The 18020-nt window shown below is 36.7% G+C and overlaps 1 protein-coding gene and 1 non-coding gene across 7 annotated transcripts in view; both read left to right on the top strand.

Moving 5' to 3' along the window:
- The window catches only part of ZFR (zinc finger RNA binding protein), an 87592-nt gene that overhangs the window by 45540 nt on the left and 24032 nt on the right, over nt 1-18020 (top strand). For all 6 annotated transcript variants that reach the window (XR_001445231.3, XR_013418292.1, XM_078004643.1 and 3 more), the window contains 6 exons: nt 601-720; nt 2606-2751; nt 7865-8027; nt 9617-9822; nt 10592-10742; nt 12622-12763. Coding sequence is in view for 4 of the 6 variants with exons in the window: in XM_078004643.1 (XP_077860769.1) it covers nt 601-720; nt 2606-2751; nt 7865-8027; nt 9617-9822; nt 10592-10742; nt 12622-12763 (928 nt within the window). In the remaining 2 variants the exon portion in view is untranslated. The remainder of the gene's footprint in view (nt 1-600; nt 721-2605; nt 2752-7864; nt 8028-9616; nt 9823-10591; nt 10743-12621; nt 12764-18020) is intronic.
- MIR579 (microRNA mir-579) lies at nt 3444-3541 on the top strand. Its single transcript, NR_032624.1, has one exon. It is a non-coding gene; the product is annotated as a microRNA mir-579 (primary transcript).

The following is an 18020-nucleotide window of genomic DNA, read 5'->3' as shown; positions in this document are numbered from 1 at the left end:
AACTATTAGAAAATTTAAGGCATCTGGCTACATTTAAATGTGAATGCTTACATATAGACAAAAATATTAAATTGAAAGATAGTTATAAGAGCCAATATATGCTACCACATCTTGCATACTAAAATTCCAACTTTTCATTCCCATTTCTACAGTTTCTATGCTTTTAAAAAGTAATAGGCCAGGCGCGGTGGCTCATGCCTGTAATCCCAGCACTTTGGGAGGCCAAGGTGAGCCGATCACGAGGTCAGGAGTTTGAGACCAGCCTGGCCAACATAGTGAAACCCTGTCTCTACTAAAAATAAAAAAAAAATTAGCTGGGCATGGTGGTGCATGCCTGTAATCCCAGCTACTCGGGTGGCTGAGGCGGGAGAATCGCTTGAACCCAGGAGGCTGAGGTTGCAGTGAGCTGAGATCAAACCACTGCACTCCAGCATGGGTGACAGAGCAAGACTCCGTCTTGCGGAAAAAAAAGTAGTAGACATTGCCACTTCTTTCTAACTGTGTACAGCTTCATCAAATAATATGTGGGGGTTTATGAATGATATCATCTTCAACTATGACATTCCTGTTTTGATTCTTGAATTTTTTTTCCATGCCAAGGTACGAAACGATGAAGGAAAAGTAATTCGCTTCCATTGTAAATTATGTGAGTGCAGCTTTAATGATCCCAATGCTAAGGAGATGCACTTAAAAGGGCGAAGACACAGACTTCAATATAAAGTGAGTAAAATTTAAGCTATTACCTTCTTTAAAAAAAGAAAAAAAAAAGAGCATTTTATATGCAAAATAAAGCATCTAAACACAACTTGCCAAGTCCATGATGTCCCATTCTAAGATTAGCATGTCATGTTGACAGACTCAGATGGATGTTTGGTTTTTATTTATCCATTTTTATACTTAAATAAGCATAACATTCTCATCAGTTTTAGTAATTGTGGCAAAACTGAAGCATTGCCTGGACCAAGCAATCATATAAAGATAATTAATTCACATAAAATGTTTGAAAAAGTCTCAACACTTTATCTACCTTCTTCATCTTGGTAGAATTCCCATCAAAATGAACTTCGAGATGAGTTGATATGTTGGAAAATCCCTTCACTTATCTTAGCATAGGAATTCTTCATTGAATACACTTCAGATGTTAAGATAAATCAGATACTGTATTTGAAGTTTTTTTTTTTATTTTGAGACGGAGTCTCGCTCTGTAGCCAAGGCTGGAGTGCAGTGGCATGATCTCGGCTCACTGCAGCCTCTGCCTCCTGGGTCCCTGTTCAGGCAATTCTTCTGCTTCAGCCTCCCGAGTAGCTGGGATTTACAGGCATGTGCCCCCAGGCCCAGCTAATTTTTGTATTTTTAGTAGAGATGGGGTTTCGCCATGTTGGCCAGTTTAGCTTGAACTCCTGACCTCATGATCCACCCTCCTTGGCCTCCCAAAGTGCTGGGATTACATGCGTGAGCCACTGTGCCCGGCCTGTATTTGAAGTTTTTAACTAGGCTGGATTAATGTACTAGATCCATGTTTTCTGTTTTAAACACAGAGGAGGTGAAAATTAAAACATTGTAAAAGGGTAGTGCTTAAATATGAAAAGAAACTTTTTAACCCCAACATAGACATTTAGAGTCATCTGTTTATAAACAGTTACAGTTGACCCTTGAACAACATGGAGGGCAGGGACCCCTCATGCAGTCATAAATTTGCCTATAACTTTTTTTTTTTTTTTTGAGATGGGGCCTTGCTCTGATGCCCAGGCTGGAGTACAGTGACATGAACATGGCTTACTGCAACCTCCCGGGCTCCAGGGATCCTCCCACCGCAGCCTCCCAAGTAGCTGGGACTACAGGCACGTGCCACCATGCCTGGCTAACTTTTGTATTTTTCTAGAGAGGAGGTTTCACAATGTTGGCCAGGCTAGTCTCAAACTCCTGGCCTCAAGTGATCTGCCTGCCTTGGCCTCCCAAAGTGCTGGGATTCCAGGCTGCTTATAACTTTTGACTCCCTAAAAACTTCTAAAAACCTACTGTTGACCAGAAGCCTTACTGATAAAGTTATTGTTATATTAATACATATTTGGTATGTCATGTGTATCTCATGTGTACTGTATTCTTAAAGTAAGCTAGAGAAAAGAAAATGTTATTAAGAAAATCAGTGAAAAAATATATTTACTATTCATTAACTGGAAGTGGGTCATCATATAAAGGTCTTCATCCTCATCATCATCAAGTTGAGTAGGCTGAGGAAGAAGAGGGTTGGTCTTACTCTCTCAGGGGAGGCAGAGGCAGAAGAAACTCAGCAGCATAGATGTAAGTGTACTCATACACTTCAAACCCTTGTTGTTCAAGTGTTAAATGTAAAGTAAAATTAAATATCCATTAGTCTTTCTAAGGATTTCATGACTTTTTGTTTGTCAGCACTAAGTTATATGATTTTTATTAATGTATTTTGAATCTTTGATTCACCTTAATTATATTGATTTTACTCTGTAGTGAAACTAAAACTGAAACTAAAAGCCTCCATGATTAAAGAATATGTGTAATTGTATGATTAAAAATACACATAGATTGTTTCGGGGCTGCTATTTTTTTAATGTCTTATTTGTATTAATAGAAAAAAGTAAATCCAGATTTGCAAGTAGAAGTAAAGCCTAGTATTCGAGCAAGAAAGATTCAAGAAGAGAAAATGAGGAAGCAAATGCAGAAGGAGGAGTACTGGCGAAGGCGAGAAGAAGAGGAGCGTTGGAGAATGGAAATGAGGTAATACGTTTAACTTTTGATAGCCTCGTAAGTGGTTCAACCTTTCTTAAAAACTTAGCCATTCTGGGGATATGACTCCCATTCAAAGCAATCCAGATTTATTTACTTTCAATTTTCACTCAAGAAAGATCCTAGGTCTGGGAAAGACATACATTAAAATTGTTACTGGCTATACTAATATTTTACTGTGACCTTGGTATTAGAGTTACATGTTTAATTGGCATCTTTTATAAATTAAACATATGAAGAAATATTTCATTTTATAAGTAAGTGCCTCGGTTTCAAACAAGCAAAACAGACATACGTTACCTGATAGAAATATAAGATTTGATAGATTCTACACATTAATAATGTCCATTAAGAAACTTTAGTGGCTATAGGGAAGGAGAATTGAGAAAACATATTTCAAATATTTGTTTTTATATATATATACACATATTAAAAGATATAAAATAAATGTTAAGTTTTATTGAAATATATCTTCTAAACTTATACAGTTACAGAGTTGTGCAACAATCACCACAATCAATTTAAGACAGTTCATCACCCTCAAAAGAAATCACAAACCCATTAACAATAATTCTCCATGTGTCCCCCATACCTAGTATCTCCCCCAGCCCCAGCCCTAGACAACCTCTACCCTTTCTGTCTCTGTAGATTTGCCTATTCTGGAGATTTCATATAAATGGAGTCATATTAGGTTAATGCAAAAGTAATCGCGGTTTGTGCCAAATGGCGATTTGAATTAATAAATTCATTTGGTACAAACCGCGATTACTTTTGCATCAGCTTAATGCAGTCTTTTGTGTCTGGCATCGTTCACTTAGCATAATGTTTTCATGGTTCATCCAGATCGTGGCATGTATCAGTATTCCATTTTCTTTTATGACTAAGTGATGCTGAATAATACATCCTTATGTACCACATTTTGTGTTTTTGTTCATTAGTTGATGGACATGCAACTTGTTTCCACATTTTGGCTATTATGAATATTGCCACTGTGAATATTTTTGTACAACTTTTAAAATACAGTTTTAGCAGAAACATACCGTATACATATTTTCATAATCCACTTTTTTCATTTACGTATCTTCAACTTTAAATTTGGATTTTGTTTTTCATGAGGACATAGTATTTTTTGTGCATATGTAAAATTTTCTTTATAACCAATCCTTGTTGTTATTGTTTAGATATTTAGGTAGTTTCCAGTATTTCCTTATTATAATTATTAATATATTGACCCTCCTTGAGGCAGTTTTTTGTTTCTTTCACCAAGTATGTGAACCTATTGAGGCGATATCAGTGCATACATTATTGTTAGTTGCTGCTGATAATAGAATATTGGAAATAGAAATGTTTGAAGGATACTCACCTGTCTGCCTATACTGGATAGCATAACTCAGTGGTTCTCAAACTTTTTGGTCTCAGGATCCTTTATCCTCAGTTATCAAGGACTCCAAAGAGTCCTTATGTGGGTTGTATCTGTCAAGACTTACTGTATTAAAAATTAAAACTGGCTGGGCACAGTTACTCATGCCTGTAATCCCAGCATTTTGGGAGGGTGAAGCGGGTGGGTCACCTGAGGTCGGGAGTTCAAGACCAGCCTGACCAACATGGAGAAATTCCCGTCTCTACTAAAAATACAAAATTAGCCAGCCGTGGTGGTGCATGCCTGTAATCCCAGCTACTCAGGAAGCTGAGGCAGGAGACTCGCTTGAACCCAGGAGGAGGAGGTTGTGGTGAGGCGAGATCACGCCATTGTACTCCAGCCTGGGCAACAAGAGCGAAACTCCGTCTCAAAAAAACAAAATTAAAAACTAAGAAATTTAAATATTTATTAATTCATTTTAAAATGACGTTTTATTTTTTGAAATATGGTTACATGTATATTTGTTTAAATATTACATGAAATATATTAAATCAAGAAAATACAGTAAAAAAATTAATAACTATTTCTTCCACAGAAAAGTAGAAAGAGTTACGCTGTTTTCCATTTTTATACATCTCTTTAATGTCTAGTTTTAGAGAAGGCAGCAAGATTCTCATGTTTGCTTTTGTGTTCATATGTGGTGAATAACACATGTTGCCTCTGGATAATTTCACTGTACACTTTGAGAATGAAAAAGCAAATACGTGTCTTAGTATTTATTATGAAAATATGAAAATAATTTTTTTTTAAAAAAACAGAGTCTCACTCTTGCCCAGGCTGGAGTGCAATGGCACGATCTTGGCTCACTGCACCCTCTACCTCCTGGGTTTAAGTGATTCTCTTGCCTCAGCCTCTCAAGTAGTTGGGATTACAGGCACCTGCCACCACACCTGGCTGATTTTTTGCATTTTTAGTAGGGATGGGGTTTCACCAGGTTGACCAGGCTGGTCTCAAACTCCTAGCCTCAAGTGATCTGCCCGCCTCGGTCTCCCAAAGTGCTGGAATTACGTGTATGAGCCACCACGCCTGGCCTTATTGTAAAAATAATTTCAACCCCATGGATCTCCTGAAAGGGTCTCAGGGACCACTGGAGCCCTGGATCGCACCTAGAGAACCCCTGCTACAGCTTAATAAAATCTCTACCAATTAAATGTGATAGCCGTTTTGTTTCACTTTGAATTGTTTTCATGCTTGGCTGTTTATACTTCTTTTGTGGTAAATTGCTTGTTTTTTTTCTTACCTGTTGATTTGTACAGACATTTCTTACATTGTTATTAATCCTTTTTTATGGGTTACCTTTAAATAGTTTTTACTATTATGTATGTGTTGGTTTTGATTTTTATACATTTATCAGTTTTGTCCTTTATGAAGTTTCTGCCTTTGTAACATATTGGAAATTCTCCTCTATAGCTAGATTATACAGTGCTTTCCTCTTTCACCGATAATATCAACTATTTATTAAGCATCCACAATGTGCCAGGAACTGTATTAGGTAGTAAGCACAAATTGGTAAACAATGGATAAAGGTCCCTGCCCTCATTTGACTTAAACGTTGTTAGCAACAACAGTAAACTATTAGAAACTGGAATGCATAGGATTTTCCAGAACCTTTAAGCTATTTTATTCATTTTTTCCTCAAAACCTAAATAGCATAGATAGAAGAATGGTTTCTGTCAGTCCATAGTTGGTTGATCCTAAAAAGCACTGCTGGCTGGGCACGGTGGCTCACTGCCTGTAATCCCAGCACTTCGGGAGGCCAAGGCAGGCAATCACTTGAGCCCAGGAGTTTGAGACCAGCCTAGGCAACATGCAAGACCCCATCTCTACAAAAAATAGGAAAATTAGCCAGGCATGGTGGTGCACGCCTGTATTCCTATCTGCTTGGGAGGCTGAGGTGGGAGGATCACCTAATCGTGGGAGGTCAAGGCTGTAGAGACCGGTGATCATGCCAGTCACTGCACTGGGCAACAGAGTGGGACTCTGCCAATTTAAGAAAGAAAAAAAAAAGCACTGCTTATTCCCAACCTGAGGAAATTGGTAGTTTCTTTAATGGTAGTCAGGAAGCACACTTGTTTCTTTTGTTTTAACGGATTACTTTGTAGTCAAACCTTAACCTAATTGTTAACAGAATTTGCTGTAGACACATGGTTTCCCTTGGGAATTATTGGTATCCTAGTTTGAAGTTGAAAGTGAGGAAAGAACTGGAAGGGCAGAGGGGAGGAGATTGTAAAAAAAAAAAAAAAAAAAAAAAAAAAGAATAGATTCTACAAATGTTGGTCAGTAAAGAAGAGGCTATACACTAGCTCCTCACATTCTGAGTTCAGCTCAGAGGTGTTACATTTAGTATGCATAGTATTTTGTAATCTGAACCAGCAATCATGAAGTTTCACAAAAATCCTGGTGACCTCAGCAATACAGCCTGTACAGCAGTCCCCCCTTGTCCAAGGGGGTTACGTTCCAAGACCTCCAGTGGATACCGAAAATCACACGTTGTACCAAACCCTGAATATACTGTATGTTTTCCATCTGATAACAGTGATAGCGGCCGGGCGCGGTGGCTCAAGCCTGTAATCCCAGCACTTTGGGAGGCCGAGACGGGTGGATCACGAGGTCAGGAGATCGAGACCATCCTGGCTAACACAGTGAAACCCCGTCTCTACTAAAAAATACAAAAAAACTAGCCGGGCGAGGTGGCGGGCGCCTGTAGTCCCAGCTACTCGGGAGGCTGAGGCAGGAGAATGGCCTGAACTCGGGAGGCGGAGCTTGCAGTGAGCTGAGATCCGGCCACTGCACTCCAGCAAGGGGGACAGAGTGAGACTCCGTCTCAAAAAAAAAAAAAAAAAAAAAAACAGTGATAGCTACTAAAGAACTCATAAGCTAGTAGGGTGTATACTGTGTGGATATGCTGGACAAAGGGATGATTCACAGGTGGGATGGAGCCGGACAACACAAGATTTCATCACACTGCTCAAAATGGCACAAGATTTAAAACCTATGAATCGTTTTTTTCTGGAGCGTTCTGTTCAATATTTGTATGCCGTGGTTGACCATAGGTAACTGAAACCACAGCGATGAGGATGGTGGGGACTATTGTATTCCCTTATGGCAACAATTAATAGGAGCTGAGTTGCAACAGCTATTATCTCTAGCCAGAACATGCTCTTTCTATTTTACTATAATTCCGAACACCCTTAATGTGTCCCCAACAATGAGACTGACTATGATTTGCCATTTATTACTGCCTTGCACTGTTTTTCTTCATAGTAGAGACATAGGAAAGAGCATGTTTCTTTGAGGACATGAAGAAAATTCCCAAATGTGATATGTGCACTTCAGGGCATTTACTCACAGTGTTGGCCTGCCTCCTTTAGGTGGCATTGGGTTTCCAGTTCATACTTAAAGCAGGAGAGAGACTATAAGAAACTGAGGTTTCTGATGCCTGTTCTTTTTACTTTTTCTTCAGGCTGAAATTTTCTTCGGCTTTTCTCTTTGTTCTCTCATGCTGTCTTTTCTCTTTCATTTACTTTGCAATGAAAGCAAACATGGAAAATTAGATACATTTGGGAAGAAATTTTAGCTAGGCTGATGTGGGTGGGGTTTTTTATTGCTTTTTATTGTCACTGTTGATGCAAGTTCTTGGGCTGTATTTTTCCTCATATGCTTATAATGTCATTTATGTTTCAGACGTTATGAAGAGGACATGTACTGGAGAAGAATGGAGGAAGAACAGCATCATTGGGATGATCGCCGCCGAATGCCTGATGGAGGTTATCCTCATGGTCCTCCAGGCCCATTAGGCCTTCTGGGAGTCCGACCAGGCATGCCTCCTCAGCCTCAGGGGCCTGCAGTGAGTATCCACATTGGTGATATAAGGGGTGAAAGTTTGACTGGTTCAGCATTAGAAGAAAACAATTTTGGAGGGGCTAATTTTTAGACTTAATAATCTTGTAATCTTGACAGTTTTTTTGAGACAGAGTCTTGCTCTGTCGCCCAGGCTGGAGTGCAATGGTGTGATCTCGGCTCACTGCATGCAACCTGCACTTCCCAGGTTCAAGCAATTCTCCTGCCTCAACCTCCCAAGTAACTGGGATTACAGGCGCTGACCACCACACCTGGCTAATTTTTGTATTTTTAGTGGAGACAGTTTCGCCATGTTGGCCAGGCTGGTCTTGAACTCCTGAGCTCAGGAGATCCATCCACCTGGGCCTCCCAAAATTCTGGGATTACAGGCATGAGCCACTGCACCCAGCTTGATACAAGTTTTTAATGTGATTTAGGATCTTTCCTCCATTTTTTACAGGAAGGAAATATATGTTTCCTGTGTCTTCTGTATAAGGACCTCATAGAATTTCTGGGAATCTTTCTTATTTTCAGTATATGCTAAATGGGAACAGAGCTTTTTATGCCAACTGTTCTTTCACATGAGACTCTTGCCTTTGGTTTTCCTTACATTAGCAGGAACAACTAATTTTTTTTCTTGTTTCTTTTCTTATTTTTCCTCTGGAGTGCAGTGGCATGATCATAGCTCACCGCAGCCTCAGCTTCCCGAGTAGCTGGGACACAGGCATGAGTTGCTATACCTGTCAGGAACAACTGATGTCAAAGGCAACTGCTTTGTCTTTAGAGTTATTCTTACTGGTCTGGGTGCAGTGGCTCATGCCTATAACCCCAGTCTACTTTGGGAAGACCAAGGTGAAAGGATGGCTTGATGCCAGAAGTTCAAGACTAGCCTGGGCAACATGGTGAGACCCAGCGTCTATTTTTAATAAAAAGAAATGTATTCTTATTTTTCCATTACCAGTGGCTTAGAATCTTTTTTTCCTTCTTCCAGTTTTGACCATCTAAAACCTACTACTTCTAAATTGAGTGAAAGATAAGGGATAGATAAAATGGTTTAAGATAAGCCCCAGAGTTGATGTTATTAAGACTATAGGAAAAATCTGCATCTTGAGAGTTTGTGTTGTACAGAAGCTGGGTAAAAGGGACATCTTGTGTAAGTTCAGTCTACCAAAAACAAGATTTGTTTCTCTGTAGAGCAGTTACAAGAAAAAAGTAGACTTCTCTTTAACCTATTCTCATTTATCTTTGCTCAGAGGGTTGACAGTTGTAAGACTTGAACTACTAAAAGCAAAGTTTCAGAATCACTGGTTTTTAAAGTTGTGTAAAGAGCATTTTCATAGCTTTAGGTTTATATGTATTATAATGTTACTTGTTTTGAGGCAAAGGCAAAGTGGGTATACATGCATGCATGCATACATACATATGGTCTTGATGGTATAACTTTCCATAGTTTGCATTTTCGTTTTTACTGAAATGGAGAAAGAAGATAAAACCTTTCTTATTGAGAAGATACAACAAATATGTATAGCTGAAAAATACCATTTGCTTTTGCTCAGGAAACATTTTTTTAAATTGAGCAACTTTGTTTCTCTGCAGCCCTTACGTCGTCCTGACTCATCTGACGACCGTTATGTAATGACAAAACATGCCACCATTTATCCAACTGAAGAAGAGTTACAGGCAGTTCAGAAAATTGTTTCTATTACTGAACGTGCTTTAAAACTGGTTTCAGACAGTTTGTCTGAACATGAGAAGAACAAGAACAAAGAGGGAGATGATAAGAAAGAGGGAGGTAAAGACAGGTGTGTTTTGAAAGTTACTTACCATGTCTATAATTTTGTTTTTTCTTATGTGGACTTCTTACATTTGAAATACAGCTTATGACTGATAACTCTGGTGTGAGTTCTATGTATTTTAAACATGCCTGTGTTAGATATTTCGTGTATTCAGCTGCTGCTTGCAAAAATAGAAATACACAGTTCCACGAACACATGTGGTCTCTGACCTTGTAATTGTACTCATTTTAAGTTTATATAAACTATTTTGAGTATTTCAAAGCAGCCATTATAGTTTTACAGTTGTATTCAGCTGCGATTTTTCTGTTTTGATTTATTTGTTGCTTCTGCCCCACACTCAGTCTTTGTTTTAATAACTATTCCCTTAAAGCACTGACTGTAAAGCATGAGTAAGCCTAAGCTTTAGCAATGTCTGTATATCAAGTTTGCATTATTAGCTGTAGCTTTTTATTTTCCTTTTACCATTTGAAAATATTTTTGTATTACATTAAACATGGCTCTTACTATTCTGACTTGTGAAATAAGAAACAGAAGTGTTAATGTCCATTGCTTTGCAGTTATCTTTCTGTAAAGAACTTAGCTCTTTTTTTTTTTTTTTTTTAAATCCACATTGCTTAAATGAAGTATAGTTCTAAAAATGCTGGATGTCTTTCTACTGCAGTTGATGGAAATTTTAATGGTATAAAAGTTATTTCACTTACTATTGTATGTTTACAGAATATTATGCTTCTGGTTAAGCAGAGAAATATCATAATATAATTTTATTTTACTGCAGAGCTTTGAAAGGAGTTTTGCGAGTGGGAGTATTGGCAAAAGGATTACTTCTCCGAGGAGATAGAAATGTCAACCTTGTTTTGCTGTGCTCAGAGAAACCTTCAAAGACATTATTAAGCCGTATTGCAGAAAACCTACCCAAACAGCTTGCTGTAAGTATTATGGAAATGTTAATTTTTACCCCTTGTCTGGTTCAGAAGTTTTTGGCAGGACTGACTGTGCTTCAGTTTAAACCTAAGCCAGCCTTTAAAATTTTGGCTTGACTTTCTGTATTGAGTTTTTTTGTTTGATTGTGCAAACTGATGAAACTATTTTCTACTTCATCTTTTTTAGGTTTTATAGTGATTGTATTTGGCATGAAGCCATCTTGCTGATGTATTTAAAAATGTAAAATTGCAGCAAATGCCTTCCTTTTCTTGTTCTTTTTCCAAGACTTGAATCACAAGAAGGCAGTTGTTAGGACAAAGTGATTTTAAAAATAAAATCCCATGTGTAGCAAGGTTAAATTTTTTAAATTCATGAACCTCTTGTCTATTTGAATGCTTTTAATATAGTAACTAAAGTAGTCTTTCTGATTTGAATTTCCCCAGTTATATTGTGAATATTTTCAGTTTTCTGCATGTTTATAATGGTAGGAAATACTTCTCTTGTCTCCATCCAGCAAAACATGGCAATGCAAAACTAATAGAATATTTTATTTGGGTCCTACAAAAGCAAACTTTTTGTTAAGCTTAAATTTACAAAAATTTTACATATTAGCCTTGTCAGAATGAGATTTAAAGTAGTGATTCCTTTAATAATTAAGGGTATGAAACTTGGAATTTAATGAAGCATTCTAAATTCAAGGAATCAAATTTCATTGGTAATGTGTGTTCTGCAGTAGTGAATTAGAACAGTACCTTACTGTAGCAGAGCAGCCTATGACAAAAGGGACAGTGAAGCACACTATTAAACTTAAAACTCTGACAACTCTGGCACTTGCTGTTGCTTGTTTTATATTACTATTATTCCAGATGGGAAATTTTTTATTGTAGATGAGTCTTTTTTTAAATTATCAGGAGCCAGCAGAATTGGCTTTGTTGTGTGTTACTTCGTACTCCTGTTGAGGCTGCTAGGGCAATGAAGGGGGAAAAGAAAAGGTTTGGAGGCCTTGGAAGAATCATAGAATTTGCGATAAACATCTTGATCCTAATTGTGGTGCTTAGTAAAATTGCAAACCAGGGAATATATCATAACTAAATAACTAACAGCCAGTTAAGCTAGAAGTGAAATACTCTTCAAGTGGATAAGCAAGTGAACTAAAATTAATTTATAGTTAATACTTACATAATACTATATTAAGTGCTTTATATAGTTGATTCATTTAATCTTCCAGCCACCCTATAGGTTAGGTACAATTATTTTCTCCATCTTACAGAAATAGATGCAGGGTAGTTAAATAATTTGTCTGTCATCGCATCACTGGTAAACTATTAGAACTAGGATTTAAACCTAGATACTATACTGTAAATACTGTATGTAGTTTTTGTAGAGTCTTCATTTGTTCATATAAAATGGAGCTTATGTGTCTACCAAATTACAGCAAATCCTGGTTTTTCTGGATATTGACTGAGACTTTCTGCTCCCTGATAAAATGAGGATTTCACAGAAAAGGTACAATATGGCAATAGTTAAATTGTAGCTCCTTTTAAGGTCAGGTAGCTATTTTAGCTTCATTCAAATTATGCAAATATGTTATAAATATGACAGTGTTGCTTTTATCCAAGAATTTATCATCTAAGACATACGTATGTACAAATAACTCACAATACAAACAATGGTAAATATTCAACACAGCATTCTGAAAGTTGAAAGTAAGACTAATAATACTGGCATGTATGGCAGGGCTTCCTAGAAGGAGCAGTATATGATCTAGTCCTCATATAGAATGGTTAGGCTAGTGAGAGAGTGAAAGAGCCATAATGAAACTGCTTTTGTTTGTTAATACAACAGATCCAATCCAATTTGTTTCTTATAATCTTCATTACACAGGTTATAAGCCCTGAGAAGTATGACATAAAATGTGCTGTATCTGAAGCGGCAATAATTTTGAATTCATGTGTGGAACCCAAAATGCAAGTCACTATCACCCTGACATCTCCAATTATTCGAGAAGAGAACATGAGGGAAGGAGGTTGGAAAGCCATTAAACTTTTTACTTTCTATTAACTTTTTTTTTAATTTATCTACTCTTTAAGATGGTATTAAGCCCTAGAAGGCAACATGCTGGCATTACATGTGAATTTGATAGATTTGACTTATTTAGCAACCGGTTTTGCCTAAGTTAATTTCCCACAGAGTAAATGCTCTATTTAGTGATGTATTTTTATATAAAACACTATGGTATGATTGATTTTCTTGATTTCTTTCTTTTCTTGCTAACCTCAGATTTCTGGAAAAAAACTTCAAAATTATTTTTACTGGCATAGTCAATGCATGAAAAAATGGTTTTAAAATGTTGCTAGTGACTAGGGGGACACAACTTTAACTTGGCATTAAGAAGTTTTTGCTCTTGCCTTGCCTTACAAAAAAGACAAGAGTTTTCACAAACAAAATTGGCTAAGTATTCATAACACATGTTTTTAAGAGGCATTTTTAGATATGTGATAGTGGATTTGGCTTGTCCTGTGGTAAATATTTCTAGTTCTCTGAGGTTGCTCTTTGGCGTGGAGCACTTTCATAAATGCAGAACATCCTAATGCAGGAGGATTTGGACATTTGACCCTAATATCACACTTGAGATACTGAAAAATAAACTGTAAATGTAGATAGTGAGTCACAGCACAATTCAAGGTTTTTAAACTTAATTTACAACTATAGAATATGAAATCTTGCTGGTGCCAGCAATGTTGCTTTAGGGACTATTCTGTAACATTTTCAGAGCTTCAAAAGCTTTTAAGCTGAAAAGCATGATCAGTGTCTGCAGTATGTTGGTTCTGTTGTTTTATGGGTCAGATAAAATTTACTTTGTTTCCTTTCATGTTTTTATACATCTTGTTGAGTATGGAGTAACAGTCTACACTAATATTTCTTTGTGATACAGGTTGAGGAGGAAGAGGGTACTACATACTTAATATTAAAATTAATTTGTATAAAATAGCATCAGTAGTCTCTCAATTACTGTTTCTTTAAATTTGTTTTCTTAGAGCAATTTTTTTAAGACACTGGGCTTTTCACAACCCAGGAAAAGAACATTTTACCAAAAATGCCATTGGGAGATGTCTAATTTTACATACTTTGCATGTATACCATAATCAGATGATATTTATATCTTAAGCTTTGCATCTTAAATGAGTTTTGTGTAAAGGATTTTCTTATGTGAACATGAGTTTCTACTCAAGGTCTGGCCATGGGTGTCGCTGGAGAGACAGTTCCTGAGTCAATCTGGTCAGGTCATATACAGCATATGGGATTTGATAAAACTAATATGACATATTATAAATGTTGCTATATTTAGTGTAAAATTATAACCATTTAACTTTATTTCAGAATACATTTTGTTCAGTTATATTTATACTTAATTAAATTTGTACAGTATCAAGCCATTTTATGTTGTAAAAGTCTAAAGTGAATAGTATCATATTTGCAGTAAATTATTTGATAACCTATCCCTTCTAAAGGAAACAAAATTATATTTTTGTCTGACCCAGACTTGAGTTAGAATTATTGTTCTGAATTTCGTAAATATGACGAGGAAAATGGTCAGTCCAAAATGGAGAGATTTTGCTTCAAGACACTGAGCTGAAAAGTTGGATGTGTCAAAGTGTAGAAACATTGATAGTGTTCCTTGCTGCAGATAACTGCAGTAAACCATGTCTTTAGCTTCATTATGAAGATTGCTTCTTTCTTGCTGCAGAATAACGGTATGTATTCTCTCTCACTGCAGCTCCCAATGCTCTGTGTCTTAAAATCATTTAAAGCCTATAGCTTGCTTTGGGGAGTTAGTACAGGGGTTAAGGAAGGCTTTGCCGGAAGAACAATTGTGAATCGTGAGAGTTACTACTTGCGCATTGTGTGGTAGCTTCTTTAATGCATAATGGTCCTTTTTAATACCAAAAATTATTTAATAAAGGAAATGATTACATTGTCCAAATAACTGTTAAACGCATGACAGATCTGTTTTATGATACTGTGTTTGACAGTTAAACATTAAGTAAACATTTAATTGACTTTAAGCTTGAAATGTTCAGAATGCTCTAACCCTTGCTACAGAATCTTTTCTGCAGCAAGTTAAGTATTGTGTGTGTTTTTTCCCACCTGTAGCTTATCAGGCCCGGTCCAAAGCCTTCTAACAGAGGGGATTGATCCTGTCAGGGGTTGCTGCCAAGACATCGGAAGGATTTTTGACCAAGGTTTTCAAAAGCTCAGTGTCACATCTGCCATTTGATAAAGGAGGGATTTTGGATGCAGAGCCTGGCATTTATTGTCCTTTGTGTGACTGTTTTGTTTGTTTTGTCTTCGTCTCTTCTAGAATTGAGCAGTGTTCACACTAGTTTTTAAATGGTTGAGTGGGTTATATATTTTACATGACCATGTTAATTTGAATTAATATATTCCCATTAACGTTTAATCATAAAATAGTGTGGACACAGCATGTCTTCTAATTGGTGATTAACCCCTTAAAATCTGTGAAATACATTCGTGTAGAACAAGAATTAGCATTTTGTTTTTATAAATTAACTGGTTTTTGTTTTGCTTTGTTAACTGGGTGTTAGGCAACAAATATGATTTTAGCAGAATATATCTAAGGGGTTAATCTACTTGAAATAGAAAATGGGTACAAAAATCCACACTAAATTTAACAAAAATTTTCTACTTATAGCTGTAATTCGTTTTTAAATTGCAATAGGTATTAGCTGGGCGTGGTGGCAGGCGCCTGTAATCCCAGCTACTAGGGAGGCTGAGGCAGGAGAATTGCTTGAACCCGGGAGGTGTAGGTTGCAGTGAGCCGAGATCATGCCATTGCACTCTGGCCTGGGCGACAAGAGTGAAACTCCATCTCAAAGAAAAAAAATTGCAATAGGTGTCTTGGCATCTTTGAATTTATATCATGGATTAAAATTTCCAAAGTTATGAATGCTTATGTGCAAAACAAAATTTTCTTGCATATTGGAGGAAATAAAATTGTGAATTAACATTAGAAATTTAGAAACATTTTAGAAAGAGATTGCACATTGTCACCTATTTGTATTCTAGCTTTAGCAAATGTAAGTAAATAAGGGACATAGAAAGAGGTCCTTTAGCATGTTATGCTACTGCTTTGGGGAAGTCAGCTTTTTCTTTTTTGTGTGTGAGGGATTTTGTTTTGTTTTGCTTTGTTTTGTTTTGTTTCTGAGACAGTTGCTCTGTCACCCAGGCTGGAGTGCAGCAGCACAATCTCAGCTCACTGCAACCTCCACCTCCCAGGTTCAAGCAATTCTCATGCCTCAGCCTCCCAAGTAGCTGAATAGCTGGGACCACAGGCACATGCCATCACGCCCAGCTAATTTTTATATTTTTGAGTAGAGATGGAGTTTCACCATGTTGGCCAGACTAGTCTCGAACTCCTGACCTCAGATGATCCACTTGCCTCAGCCTCCTAAAGTGCTAGGATTACAGGTGTGAGCCACTGCGCCTGGCCTTTTTTTCTTTTTTAAAACTTCATAGTTAGCTGTGCTTTCTTGTGTCCCTTTTCCTTATCTATTCCTAACAGAATAGTTCATTTCTTATGTTCAGGTTATTTCTAGGTTCAATAGTTGGTCTTACAAGTTTTGAAAGTACTAATATTTTTGTCTTGATAGCTTCTTTTTAGCACCAAATTCCTCTTTTAGTGTTTATTCTCAAAATGCCACACAGTTTTCCTTGATTATCTGTAAGTCTTTCCTCTAAATATATCTTCTGAAAAATCTGTGGACACAGATTTTCATCTGATTACTTGAGGAGTAAAAAACTAAGAAAAAGAAACTTTAGAGAATGGAATTCTGTCAGTTTCAAAATATGTTTTTTATATGTCATCTACTCAAAATAAGAACAAGTTATCTTTTAAGATACCTGAATGCTTATAATGAGGTATGAGTAACTTGACCAGAACTGCAACTAGTACTCTTAAGATAATTCACTTTTTCTTACTTTTGTCATGCATTTTTTCTTTTGTCCATATTCATTTTATATACTCAATTATTAAACTGTATTCTAAACGCCTCATAATTTCCAAAGGACTATTATATTTAATAGATAATATAATTTTTCTATACTGAGAAAATATTCATACTATTTAAATCACTGAGAGCTGTGAGTTAGATTGGAATAATTGCCATTTGCTTATTAATAGCTTGATTAGCAGATTTGCTGTTAATATACACATTTTACAGATGTTTAGATGGATATAAAGATAGCCCTTTGTCTACTTTTATGAATGACTTATTAATGTAAAGTTAACTTCTTGTCCTGGTTTAGTTTCATATATTCTCAAGTTTTGTGTAGCTCATTTATGTTTTAATTAGCTTAAAGACCCTACACATCTATCATCACAGGATGCTGTTTGTTGCATCTTTTCCACTCTTAATTCTGTTTAACCATGCTAGTTCCTATTCCCTGTTCTGCTTGCCTATTGTTTCTCTTCTATCATTTTTTGAAATACTTTATGGGAACTTTAAATTTTAAAGGGCATTTCATACTCTGATAACTAAAATTTTCCTGTGGAAGGGAGAGCGTTAAACTTTTAGAAATGCCTGTTTTGGGCCGGGTGCAGTGGCTCACGCCTGTAATCCTAGCACTTTGGGAGGCCGAGGCGGGCGGATCACTTGAGGTCAGGAGTTAAAAAACAGCCTGGCCAACATAGTGAAACCTCGTCTCTATTAAAAATACAAAAAATTAGCCAGGTGTGGTGGTGCACACCTGTAATCCCAGCTACTTGGGAGGCTGAGACAGGAGAATCGCTTGAACCCAGGAGGCAGAGATTGCAATGATCTGAGATCGTGCACTCCAGCCTGGGCAACAGAGCGACAATCTGTTTCAAAAAAAAAAAAGAAATGCCTGTTTTGGGTTCTTCATTTTTTTCTGTAACTACAACTATTAAGCATTCTATATTTATCATCAGTTCTTTGTTATATTAGCTCCAGAATAACTTAGGACCATTTAGAGTACTGAACAAACTCAGTAGTTTATTGTACATTCTCATTTATTAAGGTGGATTTTTGTGTTCCCTCTTGTCTTCTTGTCTTTGTGCTAGTGCACTGTGTCCAGTAATCTTCCCTTCAGATTTCGTTTTGGTGGGTAGGGTTTATATTTCCAGAAATTGTTTATTATATTACTAAATTAAGAGTTTACGTTAACCTTTCTTTTGTTCCTCATATTGGATTATGTAAATTTGTTGAAAATATCTCCGTGGGTATATTAAAGTGCTGACAAGC

The sequence above is a fragment of the Macaca mulatta genome, chromosome 6 (genome assembly GCF_049350105.2).
Source record: "Macaca mulatta isolate MMU2019108-1 chromosome 6, T2T-MMU8v2.0, whole genome shotgun sequence".
NCBI lineage: Eukaryota > Metazoa > Chordata > Mammalia > Primates > Cercopithecidae > Macaca > Macaca mulatta.
This window is presented reverse-complemented; position numbering and strand designations above follow the sequence as displayed.